Source organism: Lissotriton vulgaris, chromosome 11 (genome assembly GCF_964263255.1).
Source record: "Lissotriton vulgaris chromosome 11, aLisVul1.2, whole genome shotgun sequence".
Taxonomy (NCBI): Eukaryota; Metazoa; Chordata; class Amphibia; order Caudata; family Salamandridae; genus Lissotriton; species Lissotriton vulgaris.
In genome coordinates, this window is record NC_141699.1 from 537,914,811 (window position 1) to 537,934,281 (window position 19,471).

Consider the following 19,471-nt stretch of genomic DNA (forward strand, 5'->3'; position numbering starts at 1 on the left):
CCCGGTTTGCTTGAATCCTGATGGTGCAATGAGCAAGGGTCTCACATCTGAGAATACCCTTCCACGCTTAGGGTGGACAAAAATATTTACAACAAGGGGTGGTGAGGGACAGAGTCTCTGAATTAAGCAGAAAGCTCTCACCCAGTCAAGAGATCCGGGCTAGATCCAACACCGTTTTTTAGCTCACTGCACCATCCCAGTTTCAGAACCTGGCTGTATGCAAATTAGTCTGTTCCTGTCCCAGTGCATGATGGGAACAGGGCAAACCAAACTACAACAGCCAATTCTTACACTGGGAAGGAAACAAGCTCCCGGGGACCGGTTTCTGGCATTACAGCCGTCTTCGGCCCGGTTTGCTTGAATCCTGATGGTGCAATGAGCAAGGGTCTCACATCTGAGAATACCCTTCCACGCTTAGGGTGGACAAAAATATTTACAACAAGGGGTGGTGAGGGACAGAGTCTCTGAATTAAGCAGAAAGCTCTCACCCAGTCAAAAGATCCGGGCTAGATCCAACACCGTTTTTTAGCTCGCTGCACCATCCCAGTTTCAGAACCCGGCTGTATGCAAATTAGTCTGTTCCTGTCCCAGTGCATGATGGGAACAGGGCAAACCAAACTACAACAGCCAATTCTTACACTGGGAAGGAAACAAGCTCCCGGGGACCGGTTTCTGGCATTACAGCCGTCTTCGGCCCGGTTTGCTTGAATCCTGATGGTGCAATGAGCAAGGGTCTCACATCTGAGAATACCCTTCCACGCTTAGGGTGGACAAAAATATTTACAACAAGGGGTGGTGAGGGACAGAGTCTCTGAATTAAGCAGAAAGCTCTCACCCAGTCAAGAGATCCGGGCTAGATCCAACACCGTTTTTTAGCTCACTGCACCATCCCAGTTTCAGAACCCGGCTGTATGCAAATTAGTCGGTTCCTGTCCCAGTGCATGATGGGAACAGGGCAAACCAAACTACAACAGCCAATTCTTACACTGGGAAGGAAACAAGCTCCCGGGGACCGGTTTCTGGCATTACAGCCGTCTTCGGCCCGGTTTGCTTGAATCCTGATGGTGCAATGAGCAAGGGTCTCACATCTGAGAATACCTTTCCACGCTTAGGGTGGACAAAAATATTTACAACAAGGGGTGGTGAGGGACAGAGTCTCTGAATTAAGCAGAAAGCTCTCACCCAGTCAAGAGATCCGGGCTAGATCCAACACCGTTTTTTAGCTCACTGCACCATCCCAGTTTCAGAACCCGGCTGTATGCAAATTAGTCTGTTCCTGTCCCAGTGCATGATGGGAACAGGGCAAACCAAACTACAACAGCCAATTCTTACACTGGGAAGGAAACAAGCTCCCGGGGACCGGTTTCTGGCATTACAGCCGTCTTCGGCCCGGTTTGCTTGAATCCTGATGGTGCAATGAGCAAGGGTCTCACATCTGAGAATACCCTTCCACGCTTAGGGTGGACAAAAATATTTACAACAAGGGGTGGTGAGGGACAGAGTCTCTGAATTAAGCAGAAAGCTCTCACCCAGTCAAGAGATCCGGGCTAGATCCAACACCGTTTTTTAGCTCACTGCACCATCCCAGTTTCAGAACCCGGCTGTATGCAAATTAGTCTGTTCCTGTCCCAGTGCATGATGGGAACAGGGCAAACCAAACTACAACAGCCAATTCTTACACTGGGAAGGAAACAAGCTCCCGGGGACCGGTTTCTGGCATTACAGCCGTCTTCGGCCCGGTTTGCTTGAATCCTGATGGTGCAATGAGCAAGGGTCTCACATCTGAGAATACCCTTCCACGCTTAGGGTGGACAAAAATATTTACAACAAGGGGTGGTTTGCATATAGCCAGGTTCTGAGCTGGGATGGGGCAGTGAGATAAATAACGGTGATGGATCAAGCCCTCATCTTTGGACTGGGTAAGAGTGGTCTGCTCAATTCAGACACTCTGTTCATCACCACCCCCTTTTGTAAATCGATTTTGGCCACTATAGGTGTGGCAGGGTATACTCAGACATGAGTCCCTTTCTCACTGCTCCATCAGGATTCAAGCAAGCCGGGCCGAAGAGGCTGAAATGCCAGAAACCGGTCCCCGGTAGCTTGTCTCCTTTCTGGTAAAGAATTGGCTTGGTAGTTTAGTCTGCCCTGTTCCCATGATGCACTGGGCCAGGGACAGACTGATTTGCATATAGCCAGGTTCTGAGCTGGGATGGGGCAGTGAGATAAATAACGGTGATGGATCAAGCCCTGATCTTTGGACTGGGTAAGAGTGGTCTGCTCAATTCAGACACTCTGTTCATCACCACCCCCTTTTGTAAATCGATTTTGGCCACTATAGGTGTGGCAGGGTATACTCAGACATGAGTCCCTTTCTCACTGCTCCATCAGGATTCAAGCAAGCCGGGCCGAAGAGGCTGAAATGCCAGAAACCGGTCCCCGGTAGCTTGTCTCCTTTCTGGTAAAGAATTGGCTTGGTAGTTTAGTCTGCCCTGTTCCCATGATGCACTGGGCCAGGGACAGACTGATTTGCATATAGCCAGGTTCTGAGCTGGGATGGGGCAGTGAGATAAATAACGGTGATGGATCAAGCCCTGATCTTTGGACTGGGTAAGAGTGGTCTGCTCAATTCAGACACTCTGTTCATCACCACCCCCTTTTGTAAATCGATTTTGGCCACTATAGGTGTGGCAGGGTATACTCAGACATGAGTCCCTTTCTCACTGCTCCATCAGGATTCAAGCAAGCCGGGCCGAAGAGGCTGAAATGCCAGAAACCGGTCCCCGGTAGCTTGTCTCCTTTCTGGTAAAGAATTGGCTTGGTAGTTTAGTCTGCCCTGTTCCCATGATGCACTGGGCCAGGGACAGACTGATTTGCATATAGCCAGGTTCTGAGCTGGGATGGGGCAGTGAGATAAATAACGGTGATGGATCAAGCCCTGATCTTTGGACTGGGTAAGAGTGGTCTGCTCAATTCAGACACTCTGTTCATCACCACCCCCTTTTGTAAATCGATTTTGGCCACTATAGGTGTGGCAGGGTATACTCAGACATGAGTCCCTTTCTCACTGCTCCATCAGGATTCAAGCAAGCCGGGCCGAAGAGGCTGAAATGCCAGAAACCGGTCCCCGGTACCTTGTCTCCTTTCTGGTAAAGAATTGGCTTGGTAGTTTAGTCTGCCCTGTTCCCATGATGCACTGGGCCAGGGACAGACTGATTTGCATATAGCCAGGTTCTGAGCTGGGATGGGGCAGTGAGATAAATAACGGTGATGGATCAAGCCCTGATCTTTGGACTGGGTAAGAGTGGTCTGCTCAATTCAGACACTCTGTTCATCACCACCCCCTTTTGTAAATCGAGTTATTCATAGAGGCAGTTAGGTCCTCACTCAAATTTAATAAGACGTTCTTATATTTGTCGCTATCAATGTTGGTATAAAGATTCACTATTAGCAATTTGGTGTGATTTTGCATAACAATAGACACTAGTTGGTATTACGTGGCAGCTTTTATCATATTAATACAAAGTACCCCTATCATGTTTGACACATAAATGCATATGCCTCCCTTATTCCTCCCATGTGAGGACTGTATTGCAGGTACGTGAAAGGTTTTGTACCCGTCCAAATGTTGTTCTGCTAAAGACCATGGGGCATATTATCAAGCCTGTGCGCTAAAATTATCGCCGCTTTATCGGCCGAAAACGGCCGATAAAGCGGCGATAATGGGCTTGATAATATGCTCTGTGGAATTCCAATCGAAGCCCATGTTAGATGTCTTCACATCTAACATGTGCTTCGATTGGAATTCCATAGAGCATATTATCAAGCCCATTATCGCCGCTTTATCGGCCGTTTTCGGCCGATAAAGCGGCGATAATTTTAGCGCACAGGCTTGATAATATGCCCCCATGTCTCTTGTAGACATAGGATGTCGAAATTTCGGACAAAATCTACTTATACGTGGTTTGTGACTTTTGATTTGATACCGCTGATGTTCCAAGAAAGAAGTTTTATTGTCCCCGTATTATGTATGGGCGTTTTTTCATGTGGTCCCTCTATGTCAGTCATCCTCCCTTCAACCTGCAATTCTCTGTGTACTAGAGTTTTGCACATGGCTGGTTTTACAGAGTGGGGGTCAGCTCTACTACCAACTTCCTCATGATTTAAGACGGAGCCAATAAGTTTTTGGGGGTCAAGTTCCCAATCTACCCTTTGTTCAACATTCCCTTGCAAGGGGGGAAAATTTCATATTCTGGGCACATTGTTTTCTGCCTCATGTATTACATTTGTATTATACTGTTCAATGTCTATATCCCCACTTTTGGTGTAATCATAGTTCTCATTTAGGTGGTTTTTAAGTCAATCCACGTCTTCTATAAACTGTAGTGAATTAAACCTGTTATGTATTGGGACATTGTATATCTGGTTATACCCATAAATTGGGGGTTCCTGATAGTAACTACTCAGATCTGGGCTTCTCCTAACTAAAGGAGGCCTTTAAAAGAAGCCAAGGGGAAGGACATTTATACCTTCCTGGTTTAACTCATAGGAGCTAGTACGGGTCAAAACATCACGAACCAGAGCTGGCGATGCCAATGTTAGAACTATACAATCTCCTTTGAATGATTTTCTACCTGTTCCCACCCATGCGGTTCTTATTACCATTTTAAAGGCCCCAAACATTTTTTTTGTTAAGCCGCTCTTACTACCTAGATGATGGATGGTTTTGTTCCGTAGCATAGACCACAACTCTTTGTCGGGCTCAGTTAATATAGGAACGTTTGCAAGGATAATGGTATACGGGGCTGCAGCGGGCGGGAGATTTAAGGTTTTCCCTTTTCCATGGGCACTATATTTGCTTATTTCTGGGGCATTTTGTATTAAACTTAGGTCCCCTTTCCTACCCTGTTGGGAGAGCCTGTTTCTGTTTGGCTGGCTATCCTCCCTTCCCATATGTGGGGTAGTATGATATGCATTGCTATGCTCATTTATACCTATTTCTATAGTATTCATAGTGGTGTTATTGGCGCATTTCCTGTTTGTTGTGCCTTCTATTTCAGGGGGTCTGGGAGTTAACTCGGCTATTTTACTCAAGATGATGGTTTGATTTAGCTCAATCTGGTTCAGCCTGCTCTCTATGGGGTCTAAGAGGTTTCCTCAGTTTAATATTTAGGTCCATGAAAAATGTCTCCATATCATTGGAGCTAATAGTAGCTCTTTGTCCCTTGTTATTACCTGTGCTAGCAATAATACTCTTCCCCTGGTTTATTTTACTCTTATTTTTATTTGCCCCCTTAGATGGAGGTATCTTCTTCCGGGTAGAATCTGTTGCCAAAGTTTGTTTGTTCCTCGGCGCATTATGGACCAAGGGGGGTATACTTTCTATTGAGGCTTGTTTGGTCTTAATACACACTTTCTTGGGGGGCGGGCGTGACTGAGCATCTGAATCATCTGACGAGATGTCATCCCACCCTATGAGGACGCAACCATTACTTACATCCTGTGTTAATTGTGGCGATCTTAAAAGTTCTAATGATAGGGCCTCTGTAGTGCTCAACATTTTACTACACTCAGCAGATTTTAGGGCCTCCTTGTCTTTGATTAGGGCACCTTCCACACTGGAGATGTGTTTGTCAATTGCCCCAGTTAAGTATTTCATTAAGGACGTACTATCCGATTTCAGATCCAAGGGAGCGTTTCCTGCAGTGGATTTTCAGTTCCTTTATCAGAATAGATGAAGTAATAATAAGTCTTACTAGAGTCTGAGCTACTGGAGACAGGACAGAAGACAGGAACGCCAAGAGGATAGGCCGACCCGGCCTCCTTCGGCCTCTGACGGCCTTGAGAGTGTACCAATAAATATGTCCAGGCAGGGGTGGGTGCACAAGGGAAGAGGACACAGCTGGGCTCGAAAATGGGCTGCCGGTCCTCTCAGTCCCCGGTGAGTTGCGGCTCCCAGACGGCAAATCCAAAAACAGGTAACTGCTACGAGCTGCCCCCGTGGAGCGGGGGCAGCGAGCAGTATTTGCAAGTCCAGGCGGGGGCGGGAGAACAAGGGAAGAGGACACAGCTGGGCTCGAAAATGGGCTGCTGGTCCTCGCAGTCCCCCGGTGAGTTGCGGCTCCATGACGGCAAATCCAAAAACAGCTAACTGCTACGAGCTGCCCCCGCGGAGCGGGGGCAGCGAGCAGTATTTGTAAGTCCAGGCGGGGCGGGAGCACAAGGAGATAGGACACGGCTAGGCTTGAAAATGGGCTGCTGGTCCTCGCAGTCCCTGGTGAGTTGCGGCTCCAAGACGGCAAATCCAAAAACAGCTAACTGCTACGAGCTACACCCCGACACAGGCAGTCAATATTCAGGAAATCCGGCACTTAGGCAGAGGTATCTCAGACCACTCACCGATCTGGATGAAAGTGGTCCTGGGCCAAATGAGTGCTGGGAGAATAGTCCCTAATTATCCGTGGTACTTACGTGATCTGGAAGTCCAACAGAAAATAGCCCAAACCAGAGACCACTATTTTCAAGAAAATGAGGGTCGGGTAGATTCAGCCCAAACATTATGGGAAGCCTACAAGTCAGTTATCCATGGGTAAACCCTATCCCTGATCATGGGTAAGAAAAAAGACAAACAAAGAGATTTAGTGCGGGCAGAAGACGAAATACTTAGATTGGAAGAAGAAATAGAGCAGGCAGTGACCCCCGAAAATTACACCTCTTGAACCTAAAACAAGAGGAATTTAAAAGCATAGCAACAGATAGAGCCAGGGCACAGGGGAGAGATACATAGAGCAGGATTTATTAACTCAGAGACAAGGCAGGGAAGTTAATTGCATGGTTGGATAGGAAGGAATGGGCTGCCTGTCTAGTAACTGAACTTCAGGACAAGGGCACTGACCCTATAACTGACCCGCAGAAAATGGCCAACAGGTTTGCAGACTATTAGCAGACAGTATACCGCATGAACTGGCAGTATACAGACGAAGACAACAGTGCTCTGCTCCGGGATATCAGACTCCCCACCCTCACAGATGAAAATTGTGAGTATCTTGAGGCCGCTCTCTCGGTCGATGAGGTGGCACAGGCAAAAATGGAGATACATTCAGGGATGGCATTGGGTCCTAATGGCATACCAATTTAATTGTACAAACTAAGACTGGACAAAGTATCCCCATGCCTCCATTCGATGTTCATAGATAGCAGAGAAAAAGGGATGCTTCCTATTGATCAGAGGATTGCAAATATCGTGGTCATCCACAAGGAGTGTAAACCCAAAACCAGTTGTGCATCTTACAGACCAATATCAATGCTAAACGCAGAACCTAAGATTTTGGCAAAACTACTGGCTATACACTTAAAAAAAGTGATTGATACCCTAGTGCACCCCGACCAGTCAGGCTTCATGCCACATCGGAACACTGCCTTAAATCTACGCAGACTGCATGGCGTTCTGAGCAGAGCAACAACTATCCTAGAGCCAGCAATGATAGTATCTCGCCACTATGGCATTTGACATGGTAGAATGGCCATATCTTTTTGCTGTGCTTGACAAATTGGGATTCAAACCCACTTTCAAGAGCTGGGTCAGATTGCTATATTCAAATCCCATGACTCAAGTCGTCATGAACAACCGCAAGTCACCAGCTTTCCAACTAAGCTGCGGCACACGCCAGGGGTGTCCCCCATCACCGCTTCTTTTTGCCTTTGCCTTGGAGCCCCTGACGGCTTGGATCTGCAGAGATCCTGTGATTCGCGGTATGCATTGGTCCCTGGACTGGGAAGATAAGATATCAGTATAGGCAGATGACATTCTGCTATATGACTTCCCGAGAACCTCGTTAATATGCCTCCTGGACATCCTTGTAGTGTTTGGGAGCTACTCTGGGTTTACCATAAAATGGTCAAAGTCTGTGGTATATGTCCTCCAGGGAGAACCACCCATTCTCCCAAGGGGCTGCCTGACACAGATAGCGTTGGAAGGCTTCCGCTATCTCTGCATTTTTATAAAGCTGAGTTCCGAGCTCCATTTTGCCAGCAACCTCTTGCCGCCAATGCAGAGACTGGAAAGTGACATCAAACACTGGAAGTCTCTGCCCCTTTCATTATTGGGTAAAGCTGTCCTTTTTAAATTTATGGCATTGCCCCACTTACTATACGCCCTCCAGAATGCAATGGATCCAGTTCCCAAATCATATTTTAAAAACATAGAGAATCTTCAAAGAGATCTTTTATGGAACGGTAAACCCTGAATCGCCTTGACCAAGCTTACCCTCAACTGGTATGATGGGGGCATCAATCTCCCAGACATTAAAAAGTATTATTGGGCAACCCATCTGACGGCTATTAACCAGGGAGTGTATGGCCGTCCGGGGTACAGAGCAGGAATATCGTCGTAAAAATATCGACTAACCTAAATATCGCTGCAAAAATATCTACAGGAAGAAATATCGATGACAAAAATATCGTCTGACCAGAATATCGACAGACAGGTAAGTAATATCGTTAACATTAATATAGTTGTAATAAATATCGTTTACAAAAACATAGTTTACAATAATATCGTTTTTTAAATAATTATAAGTAATGTAGTGTTTTTCATGAATATTTTTAGTCAAAGTAGTATTTTTAGTAGTATATTATTATTTAATAATGTATTTTCAGTTGAATTAAGTATTAATAGTTCCGTAGCGGGTTGTGGGTTTATAGGGGAGTAGGGTGGGAAGTAATTTAAATATAATGAAATAATACATTAATTAATGTTTGAAATGAATATAAATAGTGTAATAATATAATAGTTAATTAATTTCAATTAGTTAATTGAATAATAATTATGTAATTAATTATGTTAATTTTTTAATTATTTTTAGGTGTGTGTACAGGATTTTTTTAGTGAAAATGTTTTTGGGTAAAGGGGTATTTTTAGGGTTCAGGGTCAGTTTTCAGTTTTTGGGTAAAGGGGTATTTTTTGGGTTCAGGGTCAGTTTTCAGTTTTTGGGTAAAGGGGTATTTTTAGGGTTCAGGGTCAGTTTTCAGTTTTTGGGTAAAGGGGTATTTTTTGGGTTCAGGGTCAGTTTTCAGTGTTTGGGTAAAGGGGTATTTTTAGGGTTCAGGGTCAGTTTTCAGTTTTTGGGTAAAGGGGTATTTTTAGGGTTCAGGGTCAGTTTTCAGTTTTTGGGTAAAGGGGTATTTTTAGGGTTCAGGGTCAGTTTTCAGTTTTTGGGTAAAGGGGTATTTTTAGGGTTCAGGGTCAGTTTTCAGTTTTTGTGTAAAGGGGTATTTTTAGGGTTCAGGGTCAGTTTTCAGTTCTTGGGTAAAGGGGTATTTTTTGGGTTCAGGGTCAGTTTTCAGTTTTTGGGTAAAGGGGTATTTAAATATAATGAAATAATAGATTAATTAATGTTTTAAATGAATATAAATAGTGTAATAAATAATAGTTAACTAATTTCAATTAGTTAATTGAATAATAATTATGTAATTATTTATGTTATTTTTTTTATTAATTTTAGGTGTGTGTACAGGATTTTTTAGTGAAAATGTTTTTGGGTAAAGGGGTATTTTTAGGGTTTAGGGTCAGTTTGGGGTTTTTGGGTAAAGGGGTATTTTAATTATATGTATGTATTATTGTTGTTATATAAAGTAATGTGTAAAATCAATTTATATGTCCACATTTATTAAGTTTATAATTAAAAAGTGTAGTAATTTTTTTTGAAATAGTTAAAAAATAAAAGTAATGTAATGTATTTTGTTAATAGTACTTATATTTATTTATTATTTAATGTAATTTTAATTATTTTAAAAAGTCGATATTTTTTACATCTATATTAATTACAACGATATTTTGGAGTCGATATTTATGTACTTACCTGTTTAAGTATAGGGTGTCGATATTTTTGTAAACGATATTTTTGCAACGATATTTATGTCAGCTATATTTTTGTAATCGATATTTTAACACCCTACCGCCGTCCGGACGACCCCGGGTATGCCATGGACAGATGGCTCCTCGCCGGGGGACTACAGCAGAGCACTCTATTCTAGGCCCCGTAAATACCTTCTCAATGGCTGACCGCACACTCGGTCCATATCTGGCATGTGGCTAACAAGCAGCTGGGATGGGACTGTAGACTCACCCTGGCAACTCCGCTGTGGAATTCCAAAAGGCTGGGGAATCTGTGGTAATCCAAAGGCTTTGATAAATGGGACCTCATTAGTATTTCCCAGATGAACGATCTCTGGGTCAAGGATGGAATTCTCGCCTTCGCCTCCCTCCAACAGCACTATCGCCTAGCAGACACTGAGTATTATAGGTATCTTCAAATTCTCCATGCCCTACACACTCACATCACCAGCGAATCTCCTCTCTTGGATGCCTCTCCTTTGGAAGATAGACTACTCGATGGGCACCTTCCTGACAAAACCATCTCTCTAATCTACAAAAAACTAATTAATAATATGGAAGACCCACTCCAATCTCTCAAGGAGAAATGGATAAGAGACGGCTTAGAACTGGATGAAGAGGATCGGCGGGAGGCGGTCTCCCCCCGAGAGAAGTGGCGGTCCAGGCCAGACTGCGTTTAGTACAGCTCAAAATCCTGCACAGGATTTACACCAAATGTCCTGGCTTGGTCCGTATGGACAGGGCAGAAAGTGGGGAGTGCAGACGTAGGTGTGGGGAAGGTGGCACTTTTATCCACTTCATATGGGAATGTGCACACATACAATCTTACTGGCATGCCATTCATCGCACTCTACGGGAGGTACTTACCATCGACCTACAGCCAGAAGCTCGCAGGTGCCTCCTTAATATATGGGCACAGACTGACCTTACCTCTTATACAATACAATGGGCAACTCTGGCAGTTATGATCGCGAAAAGGAACATTGCACAAAATTGGGGGGCCCGCCAACTGCCCACATTGGGAAAATGAGAGCAGGGCATAGACTGATGAATGTACCGGGAGAAATCAGTTTATGTCGCCAGAGGATGGCCCAGGAAATGGAACAGGGTGTGGGGGCCGTGGAATTTATACAGAGGGAATTTTTGTTCCCCACCCTTGAACGAAAATGAGACTCTTTGAAACCCGTAATTGTAATATATTGTTTATTGTAATTTGTTTTCCTGTGACATAAGTCGGAAATAAGGCAGATACCTTGTCTCTTGCTCATGAGTCAATATGGTGAGTTAGGTCAATGATGTTCAATAAAAAGAATTAATAAAAAAAGAAAATGAACATTTATCAATTATGTGGTAATGAAACCTTCACTATTTACCACCCTCCATTCACTACTTCCCATTAAGGTTACCTAGCGGAAGCTTAGTGCAAAAAGCAGCATTAATCATTACTTTATAGAATGATGCAATAGGCAAAATACTGGAGCACATGCGGCCTATTCATGCCACTTCTTTTAAACCACAAAGTTATTGCAACATTATGAATTTACGTGTTAGTTCAGGCATGTACAACACAGTTTCCCCATGTTTATGTTGGGTGTACATTAGTTTTCTATAACTACTTATTTTTAGTACGTATTATGGGGGGATTCGATTTGAGCAGGTTTCATTTTTATGAAACCTGCTCCATCACTCATTACCAGATAACTAAACTAAATACCCACCGAGTCACATAGGATTCAAACACTTGAATGAAACACTCGATCTTGACAGTCTAAGAATCTAAACAACAATATAATCAAAAGGTAAAAGTTAATGATACTTCAAAGATTACAGAAATATCCATATCAAATGAAAAAAATAGAAGACTATATTCAAACAATTAGCATTCTTTCATTCATAATCCATTAAAACAGAGAATACACATCATAATACTTTTCTGATGCACAAGCAGTAGGAAGATAGTTGCGAGTCCTGTGGTTTTATATTCCTGAATTTTAGAATGTTGATTTTCTAAATTCCTGCCTTGCTGCCTCTTTGTGAGTTGGCAATAAAGGAAAACAGTATCATGTTAGCCTCCTGGCCTTGCCATAAAATCAAAGACAAATGTCTTCTTGGAACACCATGTGGTAAAATGTTTTCAGTTTACAATGTCCTACATATACCTCAAATCCTAAAGGATTGTCAGTTCAGGTTATCTTCTTTAAATACAAATCTCTAAATGACAAAGAGGGCTACTCTCCTGGTGCCGGTGCTGCCCACGTGAGTCCTCGACTAGGGGATGCGTTGATCCACATTGTGTTATGGTCCTGGCTGAGAAAGATTTGCTATGAGATGCGTTAGGAAGCTCCACCACTAGCAGAGGATGTGATATGCTGGAAAGATTCCTCCAAACATTGGTGCCCCCAGGGGAGGTTCCTTCTCCTTTAAATCCACACTTGCATTGCATCACACTGTGAATTATTTGAAAACAGGTGAAGCGACGCCCTTTGCCCTTTTTGTGGATCAGTGGAGCCTCATGCTCTCCTACACCTTCATGACACATGTGCTGATGTGGCATGGTAGGCAAAAGAACAATGGGTTGGGGTGCAACCCCGAGCAATTGTCAGTGGTTAGTTATTGCTAGCATCCCCCGTCACCTTTGTGTGTTTGATTTATTTACATTTACTAGCCTGTTGTCTTACACTTTTGTCAATTTATATTTGATGTGTGGCCAGAATGTGATATATGTGAAAATGAATAATACAAATATCGGTTTGTTTATATAAGACATCTCTATTCCCTGTCCCAAGAGAAACATCAGAATTAATTTGCCATTACATGCATGCAGTTTTTGTATCTGAAATACTTGCATTAAAATTATCATAGTGTGATAAAAAATGATTTTCAGTTCAACAACCGGGTGTGGGTCAGAATTTCAAAAAATCCAATAAATAAACAATACACATTAGTGTACTATGTACATTTGAACTGAGTAACTTTCAACATTCCAGGTCTGGACTGCCGTCAAGTGCAAGGAAACATTGTGCAAATTGATGCAGGGAATGCACAGGTGTTTGGATTGAATGCTAAAGATGCCATCTTCTCACTGTCCGGAGGCAGCTGGACTATCGTACCAGGTTACCTTTCACATATCACAGTCGGTCCTGCTGGAATTTGGGGTGCGGACCGAAATTACGTTATCTACAAGTGGAATGGTGTGTCCTGGGACGTACAACAAGGTATGGCTTTTTCTGATGGCCATTGGTAGTACATGTTTTAAAAATAAAAAAAATTGTAAGGTGAAAACTATTAAATTAAACATTTATGATTATCATTCTCATGGGCTCTCCTCTTCACCAAGCTCATCATTGAGGGCGTACCCCAGGGCCCCGGAGACAGCCAGTCCCCACCCTAAAGAATATAGATATTTCAATTCAATACTGAGGCCAACTTATTTAAATAGCACACTTTCCCTGCGTTCATCACAGCGCACCTTTCAGAATGGGCGCCCGATGCAAACAGGGACAGTGCTCCCTATTACAAATAATGAGCTGACCCCGGGCAGCCACAAACTTGTGCTACTCCTGGGGATATGCAAGTAAAGTGAAATACGGAGCGGTCACAAGAGTGCACAATTTTAAGTCCACACCCACACTTTCAAGGCACTACATAACACTGGCCCTGTATAATGGTGAAGTGTGGCTCAATGGTTAGAGCAGAAAAGGGGGTGGTGATGAACAGAGTGTCTGAATTGAGCAGACCACTCTTACCCAGTCCAAAGATCAGGGCTTGATCCATCACCGTTATTTATCTCACTGCCCCATCCCAGCTCAGAACCTGGCTATATGCATCATGCACTGGGACAGGAACAGACTAATTTGCATACAGCCAGGTTCTGAAACTGGGATGGTGCAGTAAGCGAAAAAACGGTGTTGGATCTAGCCCTGATCTCTTGACTGGGTGAGAGCTTTCTGCTTAATTCAGAGACTCTGTCCCTCACCACCCCTTGTTGTAAATATTTTTGTCCACCCTAAGCGTGGAAGGGTATTCTCAGATGTGAGACCCTTGCTCATTGCACCATCAGGATTCAAGCAAACCGGGCCGAAGACGGCTGTAATGCCAGAAACCGGTCCCCGGGAGCTTGTTTCCTTCCCAGTGTAAGAATTGGCTTTTGTAGTTTGGTTTGCCCTGTTCCCATCATGCACTGGGACAGGAACAGACTAATTTGCATACAGCCAGGTTCTGAAACTGGGATGGTGCAGTGAGCGAAAAAACGGTGTTGGATCTAGCCCTGATCTCTTGACTGGGTGAGAGCTTTCTGCTTAATTCAGAGACTCTGTCCCTCACCACCCCTTGTTGTAAATATTTTTGTCCACCCTAAGCGTGGAAGGGTATTCTCAGATGTGAGACCCTTGCTCATTGCACCATCAGGATTCAAGCAAACCGGGCCGAAGGCGGCTGTAATGCCAGAAACCGGTCCCCGGGAGCTTGTTTCCTTCCCAGTGTAAGAATTGGCTTTTGTAGTTTGGTTTGCCCTGTTCCCATCATGCACTGGGACAGGAACAGACTAATTTGCATACAGCCAGGTTCTGAAACTGGGATGGTGCAGTGAGCGAAAAAACGGTGTTGGATATAGCCCTGATCTCTTGACTGGGTGAGAGCTTTCTGCTTAATTCAGAGACTCTGTCCCTCACAACCCCTTGTTGTAAATATCAATGGTTAGAGCGGCAGACCCTGATGCAGAGGTCTAGCCCGGGACCAGGGTTCAATTCCCCGCCTCGGCGGGTCTTGGGCTCAAAAATTCCATGGACCTGATCATTCTCGCCTCGGTGCCTATTCCAATCATGGAGTCCCACTCTGCAACTCTGGGCAATAGCTTGCTTAATCTCCACAACAGCCCCCACAACGCTAAGGATGCCTGGTCCCACCTTGGGGGTGCCCAGGAGTGGACGCCTCACAGGGAAAGCCAGGATGGGTTCCACAGCGGTGTTTGTACAAGCGCCTTGAGACCCTTGCGGGTGAGTAGTGCGCTATACAAGTATCAATTTACATTTTACATTACATTTATAACACAACAATTGCATCTGCTTCTACAAGCCTTTCAGACACCTCTGCTCGTCCGGACTCCTGCTTGACTCTTACTTGCACACATTCCATGCATATGGAATACCAGATCCGGCAGTTAAACCTTCTCTTACATTGCTCCTAAAGCGGAGAACTTTACTGGCACTTAGAATAAAATTAGGGCGGGCAGGCCGGGCTTCCCGCGTCCCAAGGAGGAGGAGTGGCTGCTGCTGCACCTTAAGTGAGCAAGGCGGTTTGGCCGGCCGTCTTGGGCCTGATAAACAGTCCTGCATACTTTACATGTTCTCCACCACCGGCTGTATTACACAACCTGGGTGGAGAACATACACAGGCTGTCAGTCCCTGTCTGAGCCCCAAACCACGGTGCTGAGACCAATCAAGATGCATTGGCTTAGAGTTGCCTGGGAGCCTGGGTGCTTCTGGGAGCCAGGAAAGCAATAGGACGGAGAAGAGGCTGCGGCTGGTGACTGGGAGGTGACGAGCAGTTAAGTCTTTTTTTTCTTTTCTAAATCACCCCCGGCCATGGTTCCCTACCAGCCGTGATTGGTTTTGTACCCCAGCAAGATTGTCACCTAAGCCGCTTTTACAAAATCCTCACACGTTTCAGTCAGACAAATAAAAGTAAACATGAGTTTCTGAATAAGTGGCAATTTGTCAGAAGACAAAGCCTGACATTTGACCATCTGAACTCTGAATTTTGGGGGTACTGCAGCACCTCCATGACCATGCTTCCGGTCCCTATGCTGCTTGCCACGTTTCTCCAGCCAACTCCTGTCTTGTTGCTTGTCCTGACCCTGACGGATCACTGACAGAATATCGACGGACAAAATATCGACCTGCAGAAAAATCGATGCTGGAATATCAAAGGCAAGAATATCGACATCCTATCTACAACATGGAAAGTACAAAAATATCGAAACCAAAATATCGATGTTAAAAATATCGTAATTAGAAATATTAGGGTTTTTTTGTAATAAAATAAGTGTAAAATAAAGTAAATAATATTTATACACCAAATAAACATAGTTAAAAATATTTAATACTTTTATAATTAATAAATAATACATATACAATATTATAACATTAATTAAAAATATACATAAAATATATCAAATATACTTAATACATTTTAATAATTATTTTAATAACTTATAAATTATTTAAAAATATTATAAATTACAAATACATCTACACACATAAAACAATAACATAAATAAAAAGTAAATAATTATATTTAATAAATTAGAAAATTACATATACTTTCAATATTTTTACAATGAATAATCTACTACATTATCAAAAATAATAATACAAATATTAAACAGCTAAATGAATAAAACTACTATTCAAAGTCCAAAAAAAACTACAGTAATGATAACATTGGATAGTGTAACACTTAAAATTACTATTCCAACTTCAGAAAATGCAACAGTAGGGAAAGCGTTGGATAACGTAAGGGTAAAAATTACTATTCCAACTCCAGAGGGTGCAACAATAGGGAAAGTGTTGGCTAGCATAGGGGTAAACATTACTATTCCAACTCCAGAGAATGAAACAGCACGGAAAGCGTTGGATAGCGTAGGGCTAAGAATTACTATTCCAACTCCAGAGGGTGCTACAGTAGGGAAAGCATTGGATAGCGTAGGGGTAGAAAATACTATTCCAACTCCAGAGGGGGCAACAGTAGGGAAAGCGTTGGATAGCGTAGGGGTAAAAATTACTATTCCAACTCCAGAGGGTGTTACAGTAGGGAAAGCATTGGATAGCGTAGGGGTAAAAATTATTATTCCAACTCCAGAGGGGACAACAGTGGGGAAAGCGTTGGATAGCGTAGGGGTAAAAATTACTATTTCAACTCCAGAGAGTGAAACAGTAGGGAAAACGTTAGATAGCGTAGAATTTAAATATAACATACTTATGAATAATTGTTGTATTTAAAATAATAAATAATTACATTTTAAATAACTCTGTATCATTTACAAATACCCATTAATAATTACTAAAAACATAATTACAATTGAATAATTAATTATCAATACATTAACAATCAATACCAATAAATATTAATTAATAAATATTAGTCACCAAATAATAAATATAGAACAATAAAATATTTTTCATCACATAAAAATATTAATTATTTAAAATTAATTCACAATTAAAATATATTAAATGATAAAATTATTTTTCATACCAAATAATACTTTTTATTAAACATTGATTACCAATTAATTAAAAATAATTTCCAATTAATAAAAATTAATTACCAATTAAAAATATTAATTGCCAATTAACAACATTAATTACCAATTAAAAAATGTAATTACCAATTTAAAAACGTATTTACCGATTAAAACATTAATTACCAATTAAAAAAACTATTATCAATTAAAATAATAAACTGCCAATTAATAATTAATGAGAAATAAAATAATTATTCATACCAATAAATACAAATAAATCATTAATTAATTACAACTAAATTACTTCCTACCCAATTCCCCTATAAACCCACAAGCTGCTACAGAAATAAACACAAAAATTAATTAAAATTAATATATAATTCCTAAAAATGTATAATTAACTTAGTATATTTAAATTACTTCCCACCCTATTCCCCTATAAACCCACAACACGCTCCGGTACTAAAACCTAAAATTTACTTTAAAATAACATTATTAATATATAAAAATAGTACACATATAATTTAAAACAAGTAAAATACTTAACAAAAAACATATTTCACATACATAATAAAATACATAACAATAATACAAATATCGATATAAAAAAAATCGATATTACTTACCTTAGGGTCGATATTCTGTCCAACGATATTCTTGACCTCGATATTCTGTACCTTCTATGTTTCCAACTCAATATTTTTGTAGATCGATATTTAAAACTCGATATTTAGACTGCACCGGCCTTGACACTTCCTACCTGTGTTATTGCTTGCTCTTTCCGTACCGCCCCTTCCATGTTGTTGCATGCCCCCTTCTTCCAACCCTGCTTCCGCACAATTGCTTGCTCCGTTCCTCCAGGCCGTTCTTGTGTTGTTGCTTGCTCCATACCTTCTCCATTGTTGCTTGCACATCCATCATGCATTGTTGCTTTCAACCGTTCCTCCCACCTTGTTCCTTGCCTGTCTCTACCGCCTCTCCCACATTATGGCTTGCACCATCCCTCTTGACCCCTGACGTGTTGTTGCTTGAACTCATCCTGTTTTGTTTCTTGCCCCATCCCTACCACCCCACGGTGTTGTTGCTGGCCGTTTCCCCTGCTCCATCACTTACTGCTACTTGCCTTTGCCTCTGCCTCCTTTCATTGTTAATGATTGCCACATCCGCCAAAATCCCCTCCTACGGTGTTGCTTGCCCCCTCCCGCCACGCCAAAAAAACAAGTGCTGGAACGCTGCCAACACTGGCTGCATAAAAGCACTTTTTTCACAACTTTCAGCCATGCTTCACAGCAGCCATGCTGTTATACAACATAATACTGTTATACAACATGACTAGAAGACATTGACTAAGCCAATAGCTCTTTGTAAAGCTAGACCTGTTGAATTTGCCAATGCTTGTTTCTAAAGTGCATTCTTGTGAACTCATCACTTCAGAGCACCGGTAGCATTTATTCTTTGACCTGCTCCTCTCCAGTAAGGGCTCTCTTATTTTTTTCTGTTGCCCTGTCGATTTTAGGGGAACTGAAGCAGATTGATGCTGGAGCAGCCTCGTACATCTCTGGTGTCAACCAACTCAACGTGGCGTTCTGCTTGAGCAGCCCCACCACAACATCGAGAACCTGGCACCCGATTGGAGGAGCGATGAAGTACTACACCTGTGGACCTCTTGGGTGCTGGGGAGTCAACTCTACTGATGACGTCCTCTTCCGTCTTGGCGTCACTCCAACGTTCTGCGAGGGAACAGGGTGGCAGCAAGTGGCTGGCAAGCTCTCGATGATCGAAGTTGGCACCGATGGGTCTGTGTACGGGGTGACTCGTGAAGGAGGAGTTTTTCGCAGGTGAGGTATACGTGACAGGAATGGTGTATTTCCACAGAACATTATGGGAAGCATTTGTGAGTGTATTGAACTTATGAGTGAAATTACTTGTTAGGAAGAAGACTCCAAGTGTTAGGGTCTCCATTGACACACCTAATCCTTTTCCCCACAGAGACTTTACAACGCATTATGGGAGAGAGTAAATTCAAATTCCATTTGCTTATATTACCCAGTACTAGCAGCTAGCTCAAGATCACATCTCTAAATGCCATGCACTATTCTGATGTTCATAGACAATACTAATATTTCTTTGCAGAAATAGAACAGCAATAATGATTGCAATGAATACTTGTGTAGTGCACACATCACAAACTGAAAGGCTTCAAGGTGCTTAAGTACTACGTAATCATATCACCCAACATTATAGTATTTGATTGTGCTATCGTAGGAAAGATGAACTTATTCATCCCTGTTGGGAATTTTGAGGCAGCCAAAGTTTAATTGACGGAAACTACAGA

At 42.5% G+C, this 19,471-nt stretch overlaps 1 protein-coding gene across 1 annotated transcript in view; it reads left to right on the plus strand.

Annotated features, from left to right (window-relative positions):
- LOC147683107 (fish-egg lectin-like) overlaps positions 1-19,471 on the plus strand; it is a 107,297-nt gene that overhangs the window by 25,320 nt on the left and 62,506 nt on the right. Inside the window, exons 2-3 of the mRNA XM_086942500.1 lie at positions 12,880-13,107; positions 18,653-18,974. Of these exons, the coding sequence (XP_086798626.1) occupies positions 12,880-13,107; positions 18,653-18,974 (550 nt within the window). The remainder of the gene's footprint in view (positions 1-12,879; positions 13,108-18,652; positions 18,975-19,471) is intronic.